The 17,873-nt window shown below is 40.8% G+C and overlaps 1 protein-coding gene across 16 annotated transcripts in view; it reads right to left on the bottom strand.

Annotated features, from left to right (window-relative positions):
* Positions 1 to 17,873, bottom strand: part of BEGAIN (brain enriched guanylate kinase associated) — a 160,347-nt gene that overhangs the window by 102,635 nt on the left and 39,839 nt on the right. For 4 of the 16 annotated variants that reach the window (XM_014264520.3, XM_074542345.1, XM_026791169.2 and 1 more), the window contains 2 exons: positions 12,632 to 12,660; positions 10,425 to 10,514 (listed from right to left, as the gene is read on the bottom strand). The exons of 3 other annotated variants lie outside the window; for them this stretch is intronic. In XM_014264520.3, coding sequence (XP_014119995.2) covers positions 10,425 to 10,514; positions 12,632 to 12,660 — 119 coding nt within the window. Of the gene's footprint in view, positions 1 to 10,424; positions 10,515 to 12,631; positions 12,661 to 13,363; positions 13,616 to 17,873 lie in introns of those variants that run through there. 9 more of the 16 variants (XM_005483219.4, XM_005483221.4, XM_026791163.2 and 6 more) reach the window with 6 other exon arrangements.

Genomic DNA, 17,873 nt, shown 5'->3' with positions numbered 1-17,873 from the left:
CCAGAAGGCAAACGGGTGGGAAATGCATGTGAAAAACACACCAGACTGAGGAGAGGAGGGGAGAAAGGCTGGAGACTTCTGCATTTGAGTGTAGGTGGATATGACCTCAATAAGAAAGACACTTCCCCCAGTGTCACCCTTGGTCTCAAAGTGATTTTTATCCCTCCTGTTCCAGAGGAACAGACTGTCATCACTCTTTTTTTCTGTCTCACATCACTCCCTCTGTGGTACTATTTCTTACAGCCTTAGCAGGAAGCATCTTGTTTGCATATACCTCTTACAATAAACAACATAATTCCTAGATTACTTAATGCCTCCAGATTTTGTGCTTTCTCAGTACTGGCCTTGTTGCCATTGTCCTTTCAAAGTACTCCAGTTTGAAGAAACCAAGATTTTGTCTCTAACTTTTTGACTGTAGAGATGTTGTTTTTTGTTTTTTGTTTTATTTTTTTTTAAATTTACTTAGTGACTCAAGCTCCACAAAGTACCATTCTTACTTCTCACCAGCTGGTGATCCATATGCCACTGCATCTCTACTCTTGTAAATACACGTTTGAAGTCATGTTCATAGATCAGACTTTTGGTGGTTAATATGGCAATATGTTAAAATGTCAAGCAATGCAGAATGAGTGAGTCAGGGGAAAAAAATAGAAGCAGTATTCTGCACATTTATAAAATTTTCTTTCTAAAGGTCTCCCAGTGGTCTGCAGACATCAGGGGATTCCTGCCAGTCTGACAGGGTCAGCACAGGGCTGGGATTTGGGATCCACAGCATCTTCATAGAAGCATCTGTGAGAGGCAGTGGCTCCCAGCTTCTCAATGTTGTCTACCAGCATGTTTAAACTAAATTAGGAACAAAAAATACAGTCTGACACATTGCCCATGAAAGATTGCCAGCTTCTAACTCCAACTCTTCATTACTCTGGAAAGAGTGGTGAGTGTTCTGTGAGGAGATGGTAATTTGTGACTTGGTGCTCAAAAAATGAAAAGAAAGAAAAAAAAAAGGAAATCCTTTGAACTTTGACATTGCTTTAGAGAGCATCCTAATGACTGACTGCAACTTGTGTCTGCAGAGCAAGACCATCAGAGGCTTCAAATCTCTGGACCTCAGTCCATATTTTCAATTCAGTCATGGCAGCACCTTCACCACCTGCATTTCAAGCAGAGGTACAATCTCTGACCTCTCATACTTCCTCTTTTCATTGCATAATTGCCTTTAAATTTGGCAATGACTCTGCAAGCCAATGTCCTTATTTCTAGTGCTGAAGAAAGTAGCCAGGGCAAAAGCAGAAAATGCAGCTAAGAAATTCCACTAGTAAGGGGATAATAGTTTTTGTTGATTTTACTGATTCTGCTGTTAATAACAATGCCTTCTGTCATTGTGAATGTTGTAGTTAACCAGTCTCCAATTCAGTGGCTCACAACAAAGGTATAAGGAAACAATTGTGCCATAAATCCATGCTGCAGCTGTATGCCAACTATGGGTGCATGAATGCAAGCTTATAGCTGGAAACACTCTGGATGTGAATGACAGGAGCATCATGTGAGTGATTTATTGTTAACATAAATGTTAAAAAAGTATAAATAGCATAGCTTTATAGAAAAAAAAAGAATGTGTTGTTTTCTTCAGTCTCTTTCCATTTACATTAATCTCTCTGCAAAGCTGTAGTGAACTGTTCAGCTTCTGTGTGGCCTGTGCAAACCAATATGTAATGTAGCTAATCTATGCATAATGAGGTAGATAACACTCAAAAAGAAGTTGTGGTTCTGGGAAAAAACTGGAGTCCTCCAAGGATGCAGTAATGGATTCATTCAGTTACTTAGAATTCAGCATGCAGCCATATCTATGCCTATTTATATCTCAAGATGTTTCCCAATATTGTGCCTATAGAGATGATGAATGAGGAGATGGGATGGTCTACAAATCCAGGCTGGCAATTTGATCAGAACTGTCTGCTCTGCCTGCCATGATAATTAGTAGTTCTGTGCTATAGGAACCTTGAGATGAAAATCCTAGTAGATTTTGTTTTTACTGTTTTAGGATTTGGAGTTCTCTTTGGGGGATGCAGATGAGAATGCAAAGTAACTCAAAGCCACAGCAGAGAAGTCCTGTCCACATGGTGTTACTGAAAAGCAATCATTAAAATTTTTCTATCAAAACTGTGAGTCAAACTTTCCATGTTCACTGAGTCCAAGTAAAATGATGCTTATTTGTTTCACATTCTCAGGTTATAATAAAAGTTGTTTTCCACACTGGACTCTGGGAGGGTTATCACTGCATTAAAAAAGAATGGTTTTAAGTGAAAATAAATGTTCTTAAAAGCAAACTATATTGAGCCAAAGCGTCTAGATTAACAATATTTTTCTCAAACAGCTCCAAGTCACTGTGTGCTGGAATTAATGGGACATCTCTCTTGGAGGTTTTTTTCTGTTACATTTAGATGATATTCAGTTCTAGTTTGTAAAGAAAACCCTCCAGAAGCTCACAGCATGTGAAGTCCGTCAGTTCCAGTAAGTGAATCTGCTGAGGCTTTATCAATTTAAAAAGCATAACACAGTTATAGGAAGGCAAGTTGAAGTCTACAGTCACTGTAAAACTCTGCATCAGCAGCTTTGTCAAGGCAGAGAAAAAAAAATGTTCTTGTTTTCAGAAGTTACCATTATCTAGAACTTTTGGCATCATATGCAGTAGACAAGACAGCTTTAGTCCTGTGAACTGACATTTGTTAGCAGAGTACCTCTTTAGTGCTATAATTTAGTGTATTTTTAGTTTTTCAGAAAAAAAAATCATGACTTTTAGGCTGTGATTTCTCTTGTAGATTGAGAAGGAGGGAAGTGGGGCAGGGAGGGAGGGAAGGTGCTTTGTTGCTAAACAGCACAGGTCAGCTAAATTTGGCCCAAAGAAACTCACGTCAGTCCCCTTTACCTGTGACTCATTTCTTCCCTCTCCTGCTCATATGGTTTGTTGCCAGAGCTACCCCTTGAGTTACACAAAGGACTAATTAACCTTCTTCATGAAAGGGCCAAGACTCTTGGTCATTCCTTCCCAGAGAACTGAGGTCTGCTGTGTATCTCCCAGAGGCTTCCTGCTTTTGGTGCCTTCCGGAGGGAAAGAGTGTGATAAAGAGCATTTGATGTAAAGACAAGACAATGTCAGCATCTCATGAAGAAATAGAACAGGACCAAGCAGCCATGAAAATATGCTTTGGGAAGGCTCCACTGCTGGGAATGCCATTTTAGCAAGGGGGCTGCAGTGGTTCCAGCTGCAGAGCAAGGGTACTGGTTTGCCTTCCACAAGTGAGAAAACAGAAAATCCCATCATTCTCATTTCCTCCATCAGCCCTATTTACCTGGGGACCTCTGCAAGCTTGTCATATATGTAGGGGCTCCAGAGCAAAGACTGGAATTAACTGGGCTATTCTAGACTACATTTTGAAGTGTGAGGTGAAAATCTACCTGGAAACCTGCCCCTCATACCCACTGCACTGGGTGACATTGGTACAGTAGGGACAGGGATAAGCCAGGAAATGTATTTTTTTTCCCAAAGGGCTTGTGAAGGCTCAGAACTGAGGTGGAACTGGAGATGTTCAGACTTGTCAGGGTCACGCTGCTGATGTGGCTTGAGACCCCAGGTGTTTCCTTCACTGTGTGGCTCTGCCCAGAGCTGTGTCTGCAGGGCTGCAAGGAGAGGGCAATGTGGGATTTGAGGGCCAGCTGCTGGGCAGATGTGGGCAGAAATCACCCAGGCCAGTCATGCACCCCTTTTAGCAACAGCCTGTCTTTGAGTTCAGCACTGGGAAGAAATAGGACAGAGGATCATCTGGGGATTTCTAAAAACTTCATGGTGAGTTTTGTGACTGGGACAATCAAATTGTTCCGTGTGTTGAGGTATGATGTTGCTTTGCAAGTAATTAGTTAAATATTATTGCTGCTCTGTCTTTCATCACTCTGCTTGCATTGCTTTGGGCTAGTTTGCTGTTTTTCTCATCTTTACCCAGTCTTCAGAGTATTTGACTCAATATTTCCTTCTTTATATCTTGGTCTCTTATCTATCTAAATCTGAATGCAAATACAAATAAAGGCATCATTTTTATTCATAAGCTGAGAGTCAAAAATAAACATACTGTTTATTTGGAATTTGAACACAACTGTTTCAGTGCTATAAATTGTTTGAATGTAGCCTCAAAAATCCAACATCCTAATAGAAAACAGCACTTGCCCCATCATTAAGGATGAGTTTCTGTCCATGAATGCACCTTGTTAGTAGTCTCACACTGAAATGATGAGAATATTGGACAGAGTTACAAAATATTTATTTTTCACCCACTCATGGATTTGCTCTAAATCTTGGAATGAACTTGGTACACTTTGGTCTGGACTGTTTCTGATTAACTCCTTTGAAATACTTCCTTGTCACAAGACAGAGACAGGCTTCGTAAAAAGAGGAAATCATATTTCAAAGGGCAAGTGACCCAGCAGTTACAAACTTAGCTAAATATGCACGTGCAAAGTCACATACCACACATTTAGTGCTACTTAAATGTAATTTCAAACACTCACATCTGTAGAATTTCTTAGCAGTAAGACCAATTAAGCAGATATATAGGCAATTTCTTTTTTTATTTGTAGACTACTCTGTACAGGTAAAGCATTGAATACTGTGATAATTTGTGCAATACCTTGGTTAAGCCAGCATACTTGAGTTAAATAGTAGCAGAAAGATTTAACACTTTTTAAACTGGAAAGCAAGATTTTTTTTTAACTAGAAAGCTAGAAAGAAAAGAGGAGTGTTGATTGCTTTCCCCTTCAATTTGCTTTTCCTCTTCAATTTGCCTTTCCTCTTCTTGCCTGCTGCAAGAACGAGCTCTTGGGTGGTATCAAGGGAAAGATTAAGTAGCCATTCATTGCTGGGTATTCCCGTTCTTGGAATACCTTAAAAATAAAGCAGTTCCTTAAATTGATTCTTTTATCTAAGTGCAGTCATAGCTAAGAGAAACATAAAATGAGCTATTTGCTTGACCTGATTTGTATGGAAGCTGCAGAGTTAAGGCCCTTTGCTCTGACATGGATATGAAACTGGCCTTGAACAGCAGGCAGCAATTTGGAGCTGCTGAGTCATGAGAGTTTCTTGTGAACGTGAGGGTCTTTGTAGAACAGCAGTGACTCCCTGAAGAGCTCAGTGCTCCCAAAAAAATTTGAAGCTACAACATCCTCCTCCTCTGCCTCTTTTTTCTTTTGAAAGTGGGAAAAATCAAGGTAAGGTGGTAAAAATTTGCATTTTGCTCTGCACAGCTGAAATGGCATTGGTGTAGTCATGATGTCCTAGTATGTCATGTAAGTCAGTCAGCCACTGCTTTGCCAACAGGCTGCTCAATACTGCTTGCCCTCTGAGATGCAGGTCTGCTGCATGAGTTGTGTGTGTATGCTCACTTGAACACAACTTCTCAGTTTTGGTTCTGCTGACATGGTGACAGTTGGGCAAGCTCAGGATGACAAATTGATTTTTCCATGACTTTCAGAGCTTAAAAAATGCATATCTGGAGAAAGTCATGCTTTAAGGAATGACAGAGCTGCATGTGACATGGAGACCCTCACTTTTATGCCAGTACAAACATTACTACAAACCAAGAAATGAGCAGTGACTCCACACTGTTCAGTGAAGCAGATCTTATTTCTCCTGGAAGAGTTGAATAACAATAGTAGTGCAGTTCACACAAGCAGCAGGACGATCATACACATGAGAGAAATCCTTCAAGGAGCTACAGGCACTTATGATCCTGCTGTTCTGCTGGAGGGCTCTGTATATTATACAATTCTCCCATTCTTGAATTCCAAAAAGCATGGTTACACCTCACTATCTACTGTCTGTTTTCAGCACATTGTACTTCATGCTAAGCTGGCTTTACATCATCACTAAAACATAAAGACAATTCAGTCTTTCCAATTTCTAATATGAAAAGCTTAATAGTTTTGATATACTTCAGATGCTTTTGATTTTTAGAGAACACTGCATCAAATGTGGTGATACAGGTTTTATTTGAATGCATTCTGAAGTCACTTGTGTGTAAATCAAGAACTGATTGGTAAATTAAATTGCCTAAGCCATGCCAACAGCAGCAGAGCTGGAAATTGCAAAAAGCCTGTAATAAAGTACTGCAGACAAGTTATCTCCTTTCTTTCATCAGTCTGTGAGCTGTAGCAGCAGCAAGCATTCAAAATCTACTTGATTTCACCACAGAGCACACTTAAGTGCAGTTCACAAACTGTACTGTCCTTGAACCATCTGGGGTTCATAGCATGAAACCTCTTATGTTCTTCAGCTTATAAGATTGTTTTGTTGCTGCTGCAGTGGCTGCCACCGTTTGCTTTGCAAGTTGCTGCTTTCAGTGTTCAGCACACACCCTCAGTAGCTTTGGTCAAAGTGCTTACATAAACTGAAGCCTAATAGCAATAAAGGGGAGGCATCCAATTTACCCACCTTTGAATTTCTTAGAATAGTGGATAATTGTGGCTTTGGAACTTGAAGGGGGAGAACCCAACAACAACAAAAAATGAAACTGTTCTCCAAGTTCTGCTCCTTATGATACAAAGTTCTGAACTAATCACAAGCACTATACAAAATGGAATTTTCTTTCTTTTTTTTTCTTAAATATTTGTCTGAAATGCCTCCTTTTATTTATTTTTCTTTTCTGAGAAGCTCATGGCATTGCTCAGTGATGCATTTTGCCTTGCAAGAAAGGGGTAGGCAGATCATTATTTGTAAGCTAGGAATCACTGAGGTCCAGCCTCTTCCCCATGACTCACTGCAGCTCCTGGCTGATGGCATGGCTCATCCACTCCTACCTACTTCCTTGGTCTCTTCAGATGTTTGCTCATCTCCCACTTGTCCCTGGAGGCCACTTTACACAACTCTACCTGGTTTCATTCAACTTGAATCTGTTCTGCCCTCTGTCTCTGTCATGTTCCTTGTGTGGTGGAAGCTTGTGCTTCACCCAGTATTTATCTAGAGCTAAAGGATGCTATAACACAACACTTGTTCCATCAGCTGATGGGGATGGTTCCTTGCATACTGACATCATTGCCTTTTAGATCATTCTCCCAAGCAGCAGACAGAAGCTCAGGGCACAGGATTGTAGCACAGCATAGCAGCAACACTCCCTCCTCAGCTGAGCTAGCGCTGGTTTGCCTGACTAGCACAGGGAATAGTAGTGGAAATTAGGTGTGATAAGCTGCACAAGCATACTGTGCCTCTGGCAGCCCTAACAACATTCTCAGAGGTACTGGAACAGGTAGATCAGCATGGCTCTGTGCCTCAGCCCATCCCAGCTCCAGGGCTGTAGCTCCCCTGGGAGCTGTGACTATAACTGTGAGTGTCCACTGCTCCCATTGCTGTGTTTGACAACCACCAAACCCGAAGCTGAGTGTAGTCCCAGGGAGAGAGAGAGAGAGAGAGAGAGAGACAGGTGCTTTAGCTACAGTCACACCCTGGATGGCAGCAGGAACAAGGCAGATGTGCTGAAAACAGCACGGCAGGGCTCTCACTGCTGCTGGAGCTGCCTGCCAGATAAAAACAGCTTCCAAAACAGAGGGGAAATGAGAACCTGGTTTACCTGTTTGAACATATGTTAGGCAGCTCTTTTATCCTTTTCCTTTTCTTCTTCATCTTTCAAAATTCACCCAACTTGATGATTTTTTTTTACCATCAATCACCTCTAATGACCCCACACTCATGGCCCTTTCATGCTGGCATTTCCCTATGCTCTGTTTCTTCTGAGCTTGCCCTGTTCCATCTCTTTGCCCACGTCCACAGCTGGGGTTTCACATCCCAGCATCAGCTAGAGCCTGAAGACACTGCTGAGCAGATGGTGGAGCTGCTTCTTGCACAGCCCTGCTGCTGTCCTGTGGCATTCTGCTTCTGTACAAGGCAGTGGCTCCCAGCATATCAGCTGTGGATGTAAGGACCAGACCTAGGGCAAAGTAAACCATGTTTGTTGGTTAACTTTCTGGGAAAATAAATCCTCCCCTTGTGTTCAAGTATGTGGTAAAATTAATGTAGATACAGGCTGAGAGAGGAATAAGGACAAGGTGGGGATGGCAGGAAATTGCAGTGTGTTCATTAGCATATGAAGAGGGCTATATTTATACCAAGTGCAAGGAAGGCAGCATGATCAGGTGGGCATTTAGGAAAGTATTTACATTTCCAGCAAACCATGGCAGAGGCTTTTCCCTAGAACTGCATGTGCCTCTGATGTTCCTTTTGAAGAAACCCATATTCCTCCCTTACCACAGATGAACTCAAACATGCTTGAGAAAAGTCCAAGTCTAAAAATTCAAGAGACTTGGATCAAGCTGCTGACTTTCTACCAGCTGTGTGTGCAAAACAAACCACTTTGCTGTCATATGTTCTGAAACAAGGACTACACTGAAAGGAAGATGGTACCTCATAGGTTCCTTGAGACACTTTTATCAGAGATCTCTGGGTAATTAGTAAAGTGCCCCTACTGATGATACCAAAATAAAGTAATTCTCAGTTGAGGAATCCCATGATTGTATTGTAAAGTGGAAACTCAGACTCCTTGGAGGCACTGTGAGCCTGGCAGCTGGTCATGGTGATGATGTGTCCTGTTTTGTGTACTTTTAGATATACAGTTCAGCCTGTTGTGGATCTTGAAAGCTTAGAACTAAGACTATTGATTAATAGAGTTTCTGAATTGTCACTGAAATTTTAGGAGTGCATTAAAAAAAAAAAAGGAAATGCTTTTATTGAACAATATCTGTCTCTTTAAGTGACATTTCCTGTGAAGTGACATACACTTCAGTGTAAGGAAGCTAAGAAGCTGATCAATATTTGTGTATAAAGTATTTCTAGAGATCTGTTTTGCCAAACCTTACATCACCCTCACCCAGAAAGTTTGACTATTACAACCTGTATTTCAAGCAGGATGGAATGGAAGCAGGGAAAGAGTAGCCAGGAGTCTGGACTGGAGCTGCAGTGGAACTGGTCTTTCATTTGCAATTTTTAACCATTCTATGGGTTCAATCTGAGTTAAAGGAGTACTTTTCAGCCTACTGGCAATTTTATGTGCCAGCCACCACAGACATACAAGGCCTCAGGCTTGGAAGGCTTGTGCTTCTCTTGAATATATGCACCAAAGATAGCACACTGCTGAGTCAAAATAAGATAGTATAGGTACATTTGAAATTCACTTTATTGACCAAGATTTTCGGTTCTTGTTTATAGACATGAAAAAGAACCAGATCCAAAAAACTGTATTTAAAAAGCTGGAGTCAGAAGTAATTAATGCCTAAAGTGACTCTATAACCATACACAGTCAACCTACATAAGTGCAGATCCTCAAGAGGTTTGTGATTAGTAGTTAGCCTTACTCCTGCCTAATATATTGGTACCTTGAAATATTATGAACACTGTACTGCTAAGAATCATTTACAGTGAGAAGACTTCATTGCAAAAACTGATTCTTTTCAGTCAAAGTTTTAGCACAAAATTGCATGTTTCTACTTCTAGAGGAAGGTGTCCCTGTGTCAGGCTAAATATTGACAACCTCCCACCCCTGCTTCCTACTTCTCCTTCCACACATAGCTCAGTGACAGCAAGCCCCTGCTGCAAAGGACAGCATGTGACACTGCAGGTCACAGCAGCTCCTGGCTCTGTAAAGGGAATTATTGCTGCCTTATGTGAGACGAATCGCATTGCTCTGGACACATTCTCAGTGAAGGAATGTGACAATCAGACTTGTATTAGTTTGCACTGCTGCTTGGGCTGCCTGGCTCAATGAATTTTATGGCTGAACAAAGCACAAGCTACCAGTGGACCAATTTTTCACTCATCCCTCTCTCTGAATGGGGCTGGCTCCATCAGTCCTTGGGGATGCCCCAGATGGATCCCCCTTCTCCTGGGCACGGCAATGTACAAAGCTCACTCAAAGACTTACAGAGCTGCCTTTATAAAATGTTTGGCCCTGTGGGCTCTCAAGGACTGTCACCTGTTCTTATTTAAAAGACTTTCTTCCCTTGAAGAGCACTGTGGAATGCAAACCTCTGTTGCCCTGACTCTGAGAGTTTTCAACCTGGTTTCACTGTCCTGTGGTTATGCACCTTCCTCCTATTGTCCTGTTTCACTAACAAGGTATTTTTCTTTTTTTTTTTATTACCCCTTTTTCCTCCCTCTTTTGCAGGAGCCTTGCACCCTTCATGCACCTCAGCTCCACACCTGGTGTGGGCTCAGCCTCTGGTCCTTGGGCCAACACATCCCAGGTGATGTGGAATGGCACATCCTCAGCTGGTAGCAAAAAAGGGCGGGAAGGGAGCTGGGCACAGGAGACAGGGCAGAAGAACACAATGAAGTATCATGTGGGAATAGCTTTTTCCATATTACACTGCTTTCTGCATATAACAACAAATACCTCTTTCCTCCCAGCCTGCCATTTTCCTCTCGTTTCTTTCTTTCTTCTCCTAGCTTCAGGTTATCTCTCTTCAGGACCTCTCTGAAGCCACTGTGGTTAAAACACAGGGTAATATGTTTTTTACCTGGGTACCACACTTTGATAGTTTTAGAAAAAATCTAATTCTCCCCAGGCTGTGAGTTTACCAGCTACTTAAGATAAGGACTCCAGATAGTTTCCTTTAAGTGCCAAGGATTCTGTCAGTTTGCATCCAAGGGAATAAGGAGGGAGCCTGGAAAAGTTTGGGATGGAGCAGTGCAGTCTGTGCCCTGGGTCCTGCCTGGCTTGCTGCTCTGCTTGGGAGCACAGGGAGCTCTGGAACTGCCCTTGCACCTGCTGGGCTGATGGGGACAAAACCCTCTGCCAGAATCAGCTTTTGCACACAAGAATTTTTAACAGAAAATTTCTTTAACAAACTCCTGAGAGAGCCTGACCCTTCTCTTTGTGGAGTTAATAGTGAAGCTCCTGCTTCATTTCAGTGGGGCAAGGTTGACTTCTCCATCTGCGCACTACTCAGGGAGTACTGAGGTAAAGACTGGCAAGCCTGACCGCTGCAAAATTGTGGCGTTTGGAAAATGGAATTTTATAAATGCTTATTTTAATTAAAAAAAAAATTCTTGTCTTTTTTTTTTTTTTCTCACTACATTCTGCTCATTCTCCTGGGCTCTGCAGCCCATTATTGCAAAACTAAAAGCAAGACTAAAAGCAGAGGCCAAGGCATGCTCAGAAAAGTATTGCAAGGATTACACTGCATTTGTGCACACATGCTTATCCAACAAAGATGTAAATATATATTCACTTGCATCTTCCAAGAGAGTCATTCATGACAGAAGTGTGCATGCACTTTAGGTGATTGTTTGGAATTTTTATTAGACACCAGTCCACATACTGAGGCACTTTCTCAGGCATTACTCAGGAAAAACTCACAGCTTTAACATTATAGTACTTAAATACATGAAAATCCAGAATACATTGCACAGTGTTTTTCCTTCAGCACAAAAGTTACAATACTTCTGTTGTCGTGAGGCTCTACAAAAGTGTATTAGTGCTTTGAAAATACATTCTTAGTAACTTTTGGACATGCAGCTTCACGCCCATTTTAAGAGATTTAACCTCCTTTGCCTCAAAAGAAAAACAGGATTCTGTTTCCAGCCCAGAATTCATTAAACACTTGATCAAATTTCTGTTGTTTTTCATTTGCCCAGCTATTTCTTGAATTTCAGAACTTTTCTGCATTTCTAATAACTCAAGATAGCCATTCCAAACTGAAGGAATCTAAAAAGTTTTTCTTGGACAAGAGTTGTCACTAACCAGTTACCAGATTCAGAGAAGGCATTTAGGCTTGTCCAATAAAACCAAGTAAGATCATGGCCAGTGTATTTGATTATGAAAAGAAGTTCCATAAAGTATTTAAAGGGTGGTAAAAAGTTAATCTCTTACCTATCACTTTGACAATGTGTTAGTAGACAAGGTTTTAGTAATTTTTAATTAATTTATTAAAAAGGGCTAGAATGCTTTCTGCTTTCTTTTTCTTTCTCAACAACATACACAAAAGCAATATCCCCCCAAAGCAGACTTGCACTAGGACATGAGATGGAAAACTTATGTTATAAAACCCATCTCCTTTTGCTTAAAGCAGAGAGATGTGCTGAGAAACTGGTACAGTATGACAACATTTTAAACACAGAGGAGACGAGATTTATCTGGCTGGTATACAATATAAAACAAAAATCGAACATCAATGTTACAGTGCTATATTGAAACAAACCACATTAATTAGATGCTTTGAAGTCAAGCCTATATTTTCTTCAGCTTTTTCATGAATTATTGATCCACTTTGCTCATTAAATGGAATGGCAGGCTCTTGCAGTAAATGGACAAGTGGCTACAACATTTATATAATCAAATACGCTCTGCATCTGGCAATAAAACATGTTTGTGTGTAAAACATGCTTTCTGAATTGACATCCCTGCAAAACAGATTTACTAGAACAACCACATTCCTTTCCTTTTGTCTCTAAAGCACAGCTTGCCTTGCATCATCATGCAATCCAGCATTCTACTGTGATCGCATTAAGCAAGATATTTTCCAAGAGCCTGTATTGTGTGCATTGAGCAACAGAACACTTCTCCTCTACAACGAGATGTAAATAAACTGTCTCACTTACCTTATTTTCTCCATTTCTGCCGCAGAGGCCTACAAGAAATCAAATAACAGGAGCAAGTGAATGAGAGCAAACATTCACTCCGCAGATCTATGCATAGTTAAGGCTTTCCGAACGCTTCCCGGCTGCGGGGCGCGGGCGAGCCGGCCGCACATCTGCATCGGCCGAGCGGAGCGGGGAGCGGAGCCCGGCGTGCCCACGGCCACGGGCACCGAATGACTCAGTTGTAGCGCTGAGCCACACAACGGGGAGGGGAAAATAAAGAAGGAGAAAGGCAAAAAAAAAAAAAAAAAAAAAAAAAAAAAGAGGCCAAAAGCGAGCAGCGGCAAGTAACAGGTTAGTGAGCCTCCTGGGTTTCCCAGGGAAAGTTGAATTGCCGTGCTACCCTCGGCGCGGTGGGCATGGCAGCGGGCTGGGCTGCCGGGGATTGACAGTGACTTCATCACACGTGAATTCGGAGCTCAATTCATCATCTTGCGCTGAGCCCGACAGATGGAAGGACACCAGCTCGCCTCCTTCGTGGGAGTTTCGAGTAATCAAATTACTTTCCTCAAGTAATGCACTATCTTGACATTTAGCATCTCAATGCACGGAGGCGCCAGGTTAACCCTTTGTGTGCCGCTGCCCCGCCTGCAGCTCCCGCTGCCCCCGGCCCATGCTCGACTCTGCCCGCATCCCCACAGATCCCCACGGCCCTGCCTGCTCATTCCATCAACCTGCCTGGGTCCTTTTTACCATATAGGTGCTGTAAATTCCTGCTTGTCTATATCCCGGAGATCCATTAATTTCTCCAGCGCTACTTGTTGGCATAGTCTTGTTAACCCTTTGGTTTCTTTTTCGTCACTATCTCGTGCAGATCCTAAATAGCTGCTCCCATTTCATTTCAGCACAGCACTGGCACAGAATCTCATCAATTCTCCCAGTCCCGCTTTATTGTAACTAAGGAATGAGCACTCAGAGCAATCCTGCAATCTCTAGAGCCAGATAAATCCCAGCATCACAGAATCTCTTATTTATACTGAAAGCATTGGCCATTAATCATGAGCACTTTAAACCTTATTGATTAATGGCTAACAATCATATTTGAGTATGAAATAAATTAAAGATTAAAAATAGAGAATGTAAATTTAATCAGTTAACCAGCAGGAAATTTGTCAAACTGCCTAATAAAACATCCCAAATGACAAATTGTTGGTTCTTCGTTGGGTCACTTGTCTTCCCTTTTTCTCATTTACTTTTGATTTGCCCATTAGAGAAGTTGTCAGTCAGGTTGGTGTTTGCACGGCAGTTTCTGATGTCAAACATTAAGGATTTTAGCCATGCACCATAACTTGGTAGGCAGGAAGCCAGCTGCAGGAAAAACCCTCCTCATTTTCTCAGCAACATATGTAATGCTTGCTTACATGGTCCTTGCTATGTAAACATGTATTGCATACCTGCTGTGTTGGAAACACAAGGTTGTGTGTGGAATCTTGAGATTAAAAATGTAACCCATAATTGCTTTTTCTAATTTGTGTCTGTCCATTGAATTCTGCATATTCTGTAGTACACAGGAAATAGATTCAACATTGCTGATCAGAAACCAAACCACAGAGGCTTTACTGATCAGAAAATGAACCACAGAGGCTTTGTCCCAGGGCATGAGAATCTATGGCAGACCCACTGGTTTGCCAGCTTAGCTCCCCAGACATGAGCTCTCCAACACAGCCCTGCTCATCGTGTTCCTTTAAATTTTGGAGAGATGACAGTTCTTTTGCATGGCTGCTCACTATTTCTTTGCCATGAACTCTGGGAGTTGCTGTGCAGACAGGGTACTTGGAATGCCTGATTTTAGAGCTTCTATTATGGCAATATCTGCAGCCATCAAGGGAAGATACCTGGCCTTGCTTTTGCCTAGTGCTTTGAATAATGCTGCACTCCTGGGGTCAGTGTGGGGGTTGCTTTGTGTGATTAAATCAAAGTATTGAGAAGAGGAGCTGTAGACTAATGTTTTGGTGATACTCATCTGTGGACGCAAGTGAGTCATTGGCTGCCAATCCTGACAGGAAATTAGTAGGGAGAAAAAAGCTCAGCAAATGCCTAACACCAATTCAAACAAGAAAACTAAACCAAGCTGCAATTACTTTTCTTTTCTTTTTCTTTTCTTTTCTTTTCTTTTTTTTTTTTTTTTTTCCTGGTAGGACTGGGTTTTTTACCTCTCACAGTGAAAGCTCTTTGTTCCATGTAATATGCCCATTTTTCCTTTGGACCATTGAGGATGTTCTACTCTGCCTTTCCCTGGCAGGTTGTGCAGTAAAGGGATTTCTCTCTCCCCTCTGATGTGGAAACTTTGGGGTCAGATCAATCCTCCCCAAGGAGGATGCTCTGCCCCAGGTCAGAGAGTCAGAGACCACTCTGGGCTGCAGCACTGCAATGCCCCATTGCATCTTTTGACAGGGATGCTCTTCCAGTAAATAAATAGGAGCACAGGACAGGACTAGAGCCTGGATGTTCTTCAGCAGATTGCCCTGGCTTTCAGCCTAGGGGGTAAAATGAGTGTAACTGATACAAAAAGTGGTGAAAACAAGGACAGGAGCATCTGTAGAAACATAGCTTTCATCCCAAGCAGTTTATTTTCCCAGATAGCTGTGTCCCTTAGAAAAGTAATGTTTTATCCCATTTTTTCCTTTTTCTTCTTCTCCCATTTCCTCCTTATCTCTACATTTAATTTTTTTTTCTTTTTTTTTCTTTTTTCCCCCCCAAAAGCCTAAACAACTCCCAGCTGTTTCAAAAGTCTGTGGTTTTCTGAAAAAACTGTGTAATTACAAGGTGACATTTTTACTAAGGCAGGATTGCTGCTCCTAGCCAGATCCCTGCCATTGATTTAGCCTGTGGAATTTTAGAGGCTGCATCATCCTCCCACTGCTGTCTATGAAGGCTCCTATCTGAAACTCCCTCCTGAATTGATTCAATAATATAGTCTAAACAGCTCTGAATTGGCCACTTTAAGGACAAATCTTGTCCTCAAACTCTTATGGGACCTATTTCAAGCAGATAGACTGAAGTAAAGGTTGGTGCAAGAATGTCCTTAATGGTAAGTCACCCATAAATTGTTGCTTGCTAGTGTGTTGATTCATTTCAAGTGATTCTTGATGCCTAAACTGAGCAGTGATTGAAGCTGTGTGATTTTTTCAATTAAATATTTTAAATTAAGATCAGTAATTACCTTTAATTATAAAAATATCAGATGTGATTTATTTACATGGGATTTTTTTTTCAATATCAAAGCAGTATGGCTAAAGAATTTATTTAATTAGCCTAAAAATAACAATTTTTGCTTTTAATAAAAAGTTTGGTCTGGGTAACTCAATAGGCTACATTTCTATATACAGTCTCTTTACTTAAAATACTGAGACTTAAAATACTGAGGTTTGAAGATTTTAATTTTTAAAGACTTGGTGTGGCAACTATCCCTAGAAGCACTTTTGGGCAATGACTAATAATATGAATAGAAACCTGATTTTTTTCCAAGTGTTTGAAGGAAGCAAATGTGATGCACCAAACAACTACCAAGACTCACCTTTTTTGGAAGTGTTAAACATTTAAAAGTACATTTTTGAGCAGATATTGAAATAGAAGTCAGTTACCTTTCTTTCTTTTTTTTTTTATTTTGTTTTTTTAATATAATCCCCCACCCCTTACTTATTCTAGATTGCAAGTTGACATTCTTTGATATTCTTTGAGAACAAAGTCATTTGCAAAGTCAAGACTAAGAATATTCATTCTTAGTCATTGACATACATAAAACTTAGTATAGTGATCCAGTTATTTGGGTTTTTTATATAATCAGGGTCTATAGTGCTGATTATTGATCCTAAATATTTTTTCATGAAAAAGTCATACCGATGATCCATCTTTCTATTCAGTTCACATTGTATTTATGCTTTATTTCCTTTATGATCCCTTTTTGAGGGATAAGCAATCGGGGGACTTTAGATCTTTCTGATGTCTAAAGGAATTTCCTTCTCTGAAGATATTGAGGTTAATTTTCATCCTTCTGCATCTGCCCAATGTACGTGTGAAAAAAAAGTACCCTGGAGGTGAATTTTTAATTTTACTTATTAGCTTTTGTTTTCTTGGAAAAGCTTTTCATTTTAGAGGGAGGGACTGGACCCAGGGTCTGGCTCAGTGCTCACCAAGTCCTCCCACTGTGTTCAGTGACTTTGGAGTTGCACTTTGGTTTGTTGCTACCAGGGGTACCAGAAAAGAAAGAGTAGCAGGAAGTTACTGCCACTCATTTATTCTTATTGTTTACCCAGAATTGTTTATTATTGTGGAAGTTACTTTTATTTCTTTGTTGAGGAAAGCTGTAAATGAGAGCTCATTCACAACAAAAGTTGTCTGGATTTCTGGCACATTTGTAAACTGTCACATGTTTTTAATCCAACTGGATTACTTCAACATTTTTTTTCTGCTCCCTGTTGTACTAAAGTTTCATTGATAGAAACTACTCCAGTCCTTTTTCCTTTCTTTTCCTACAGAGGACAAGAGTTAAAGATTGGATTTAATAAAAATTACAGACAACATAATTTGATAGGATCAATCTTTAATTAGATGTTAATCAATTTTTAGAGATTTCTTTTATTGGCTTTAAAGTATCACTCAGGCAATGCCTGAAGAAAGAGTAAAATTTAATCTATAGAAAGTTTAAAAGAGCTGGAGGAAGTGTCCATTTGCATTTGATTGTATTGAATGTATCTGATAGATGTTTACAAAAGAAGGATCATCTTCCTGTAAAACTCTTTCCTGAAATTTTCATGGAGGTACATAGAAAATTGATTCCAAGTCTCCACAGTTGCCACTATAATAGATATTTTGCTCAGAAAGCATGTGCTCCACACCATGGGCCATAAAGCACCTCCACTATGCTCATCGGAAGATATTTCATGTATGAAACATGAAGAGGTTAAACACTGAGGGAAGAAGGCAGAAGCTGCCAAGGATAATAGCCTTTTTCCTTTCCATAGTATTGAACTTTTTGGAACCACTGAAATGAAAAATGTTTTATCTTGGGAAGAGAAACGTCACACATATTAGAAAGAATGGGAGGGTTCCATTAAGCTGTGGAGGGTTTTCATGTTGGACACAAGGCAAAGCATTTGCCAACCAGTTTGGGCTTAGCAACCAAAGTAAATCATAACAAATCTCTGCACACCACCAAGAGTAGCATTGCACTTTCCCAGGATTCTCTCTCTAACTGGGACCA

Source organism: Zonotrichia albicollis, chromosome 6 (genome assembly GCF_047830755.1).
Source record: "Zonotrichia albicollis isolate bZonAlb1 chromosome 6, bZonAlb1.hap1, whole genome shotgun sequence".
Taxonomy (NCBI): Eukaryota; Metazoa; Chordata; class Aves; order Passeriformes; family Passerellidae; genus Zonotrichia; species Zonotrichia albicollis.
Note: the sequence above shows the minus strand (reverse complement) of the source record. Positions and strands in the feature narration are given on the sequence as shown.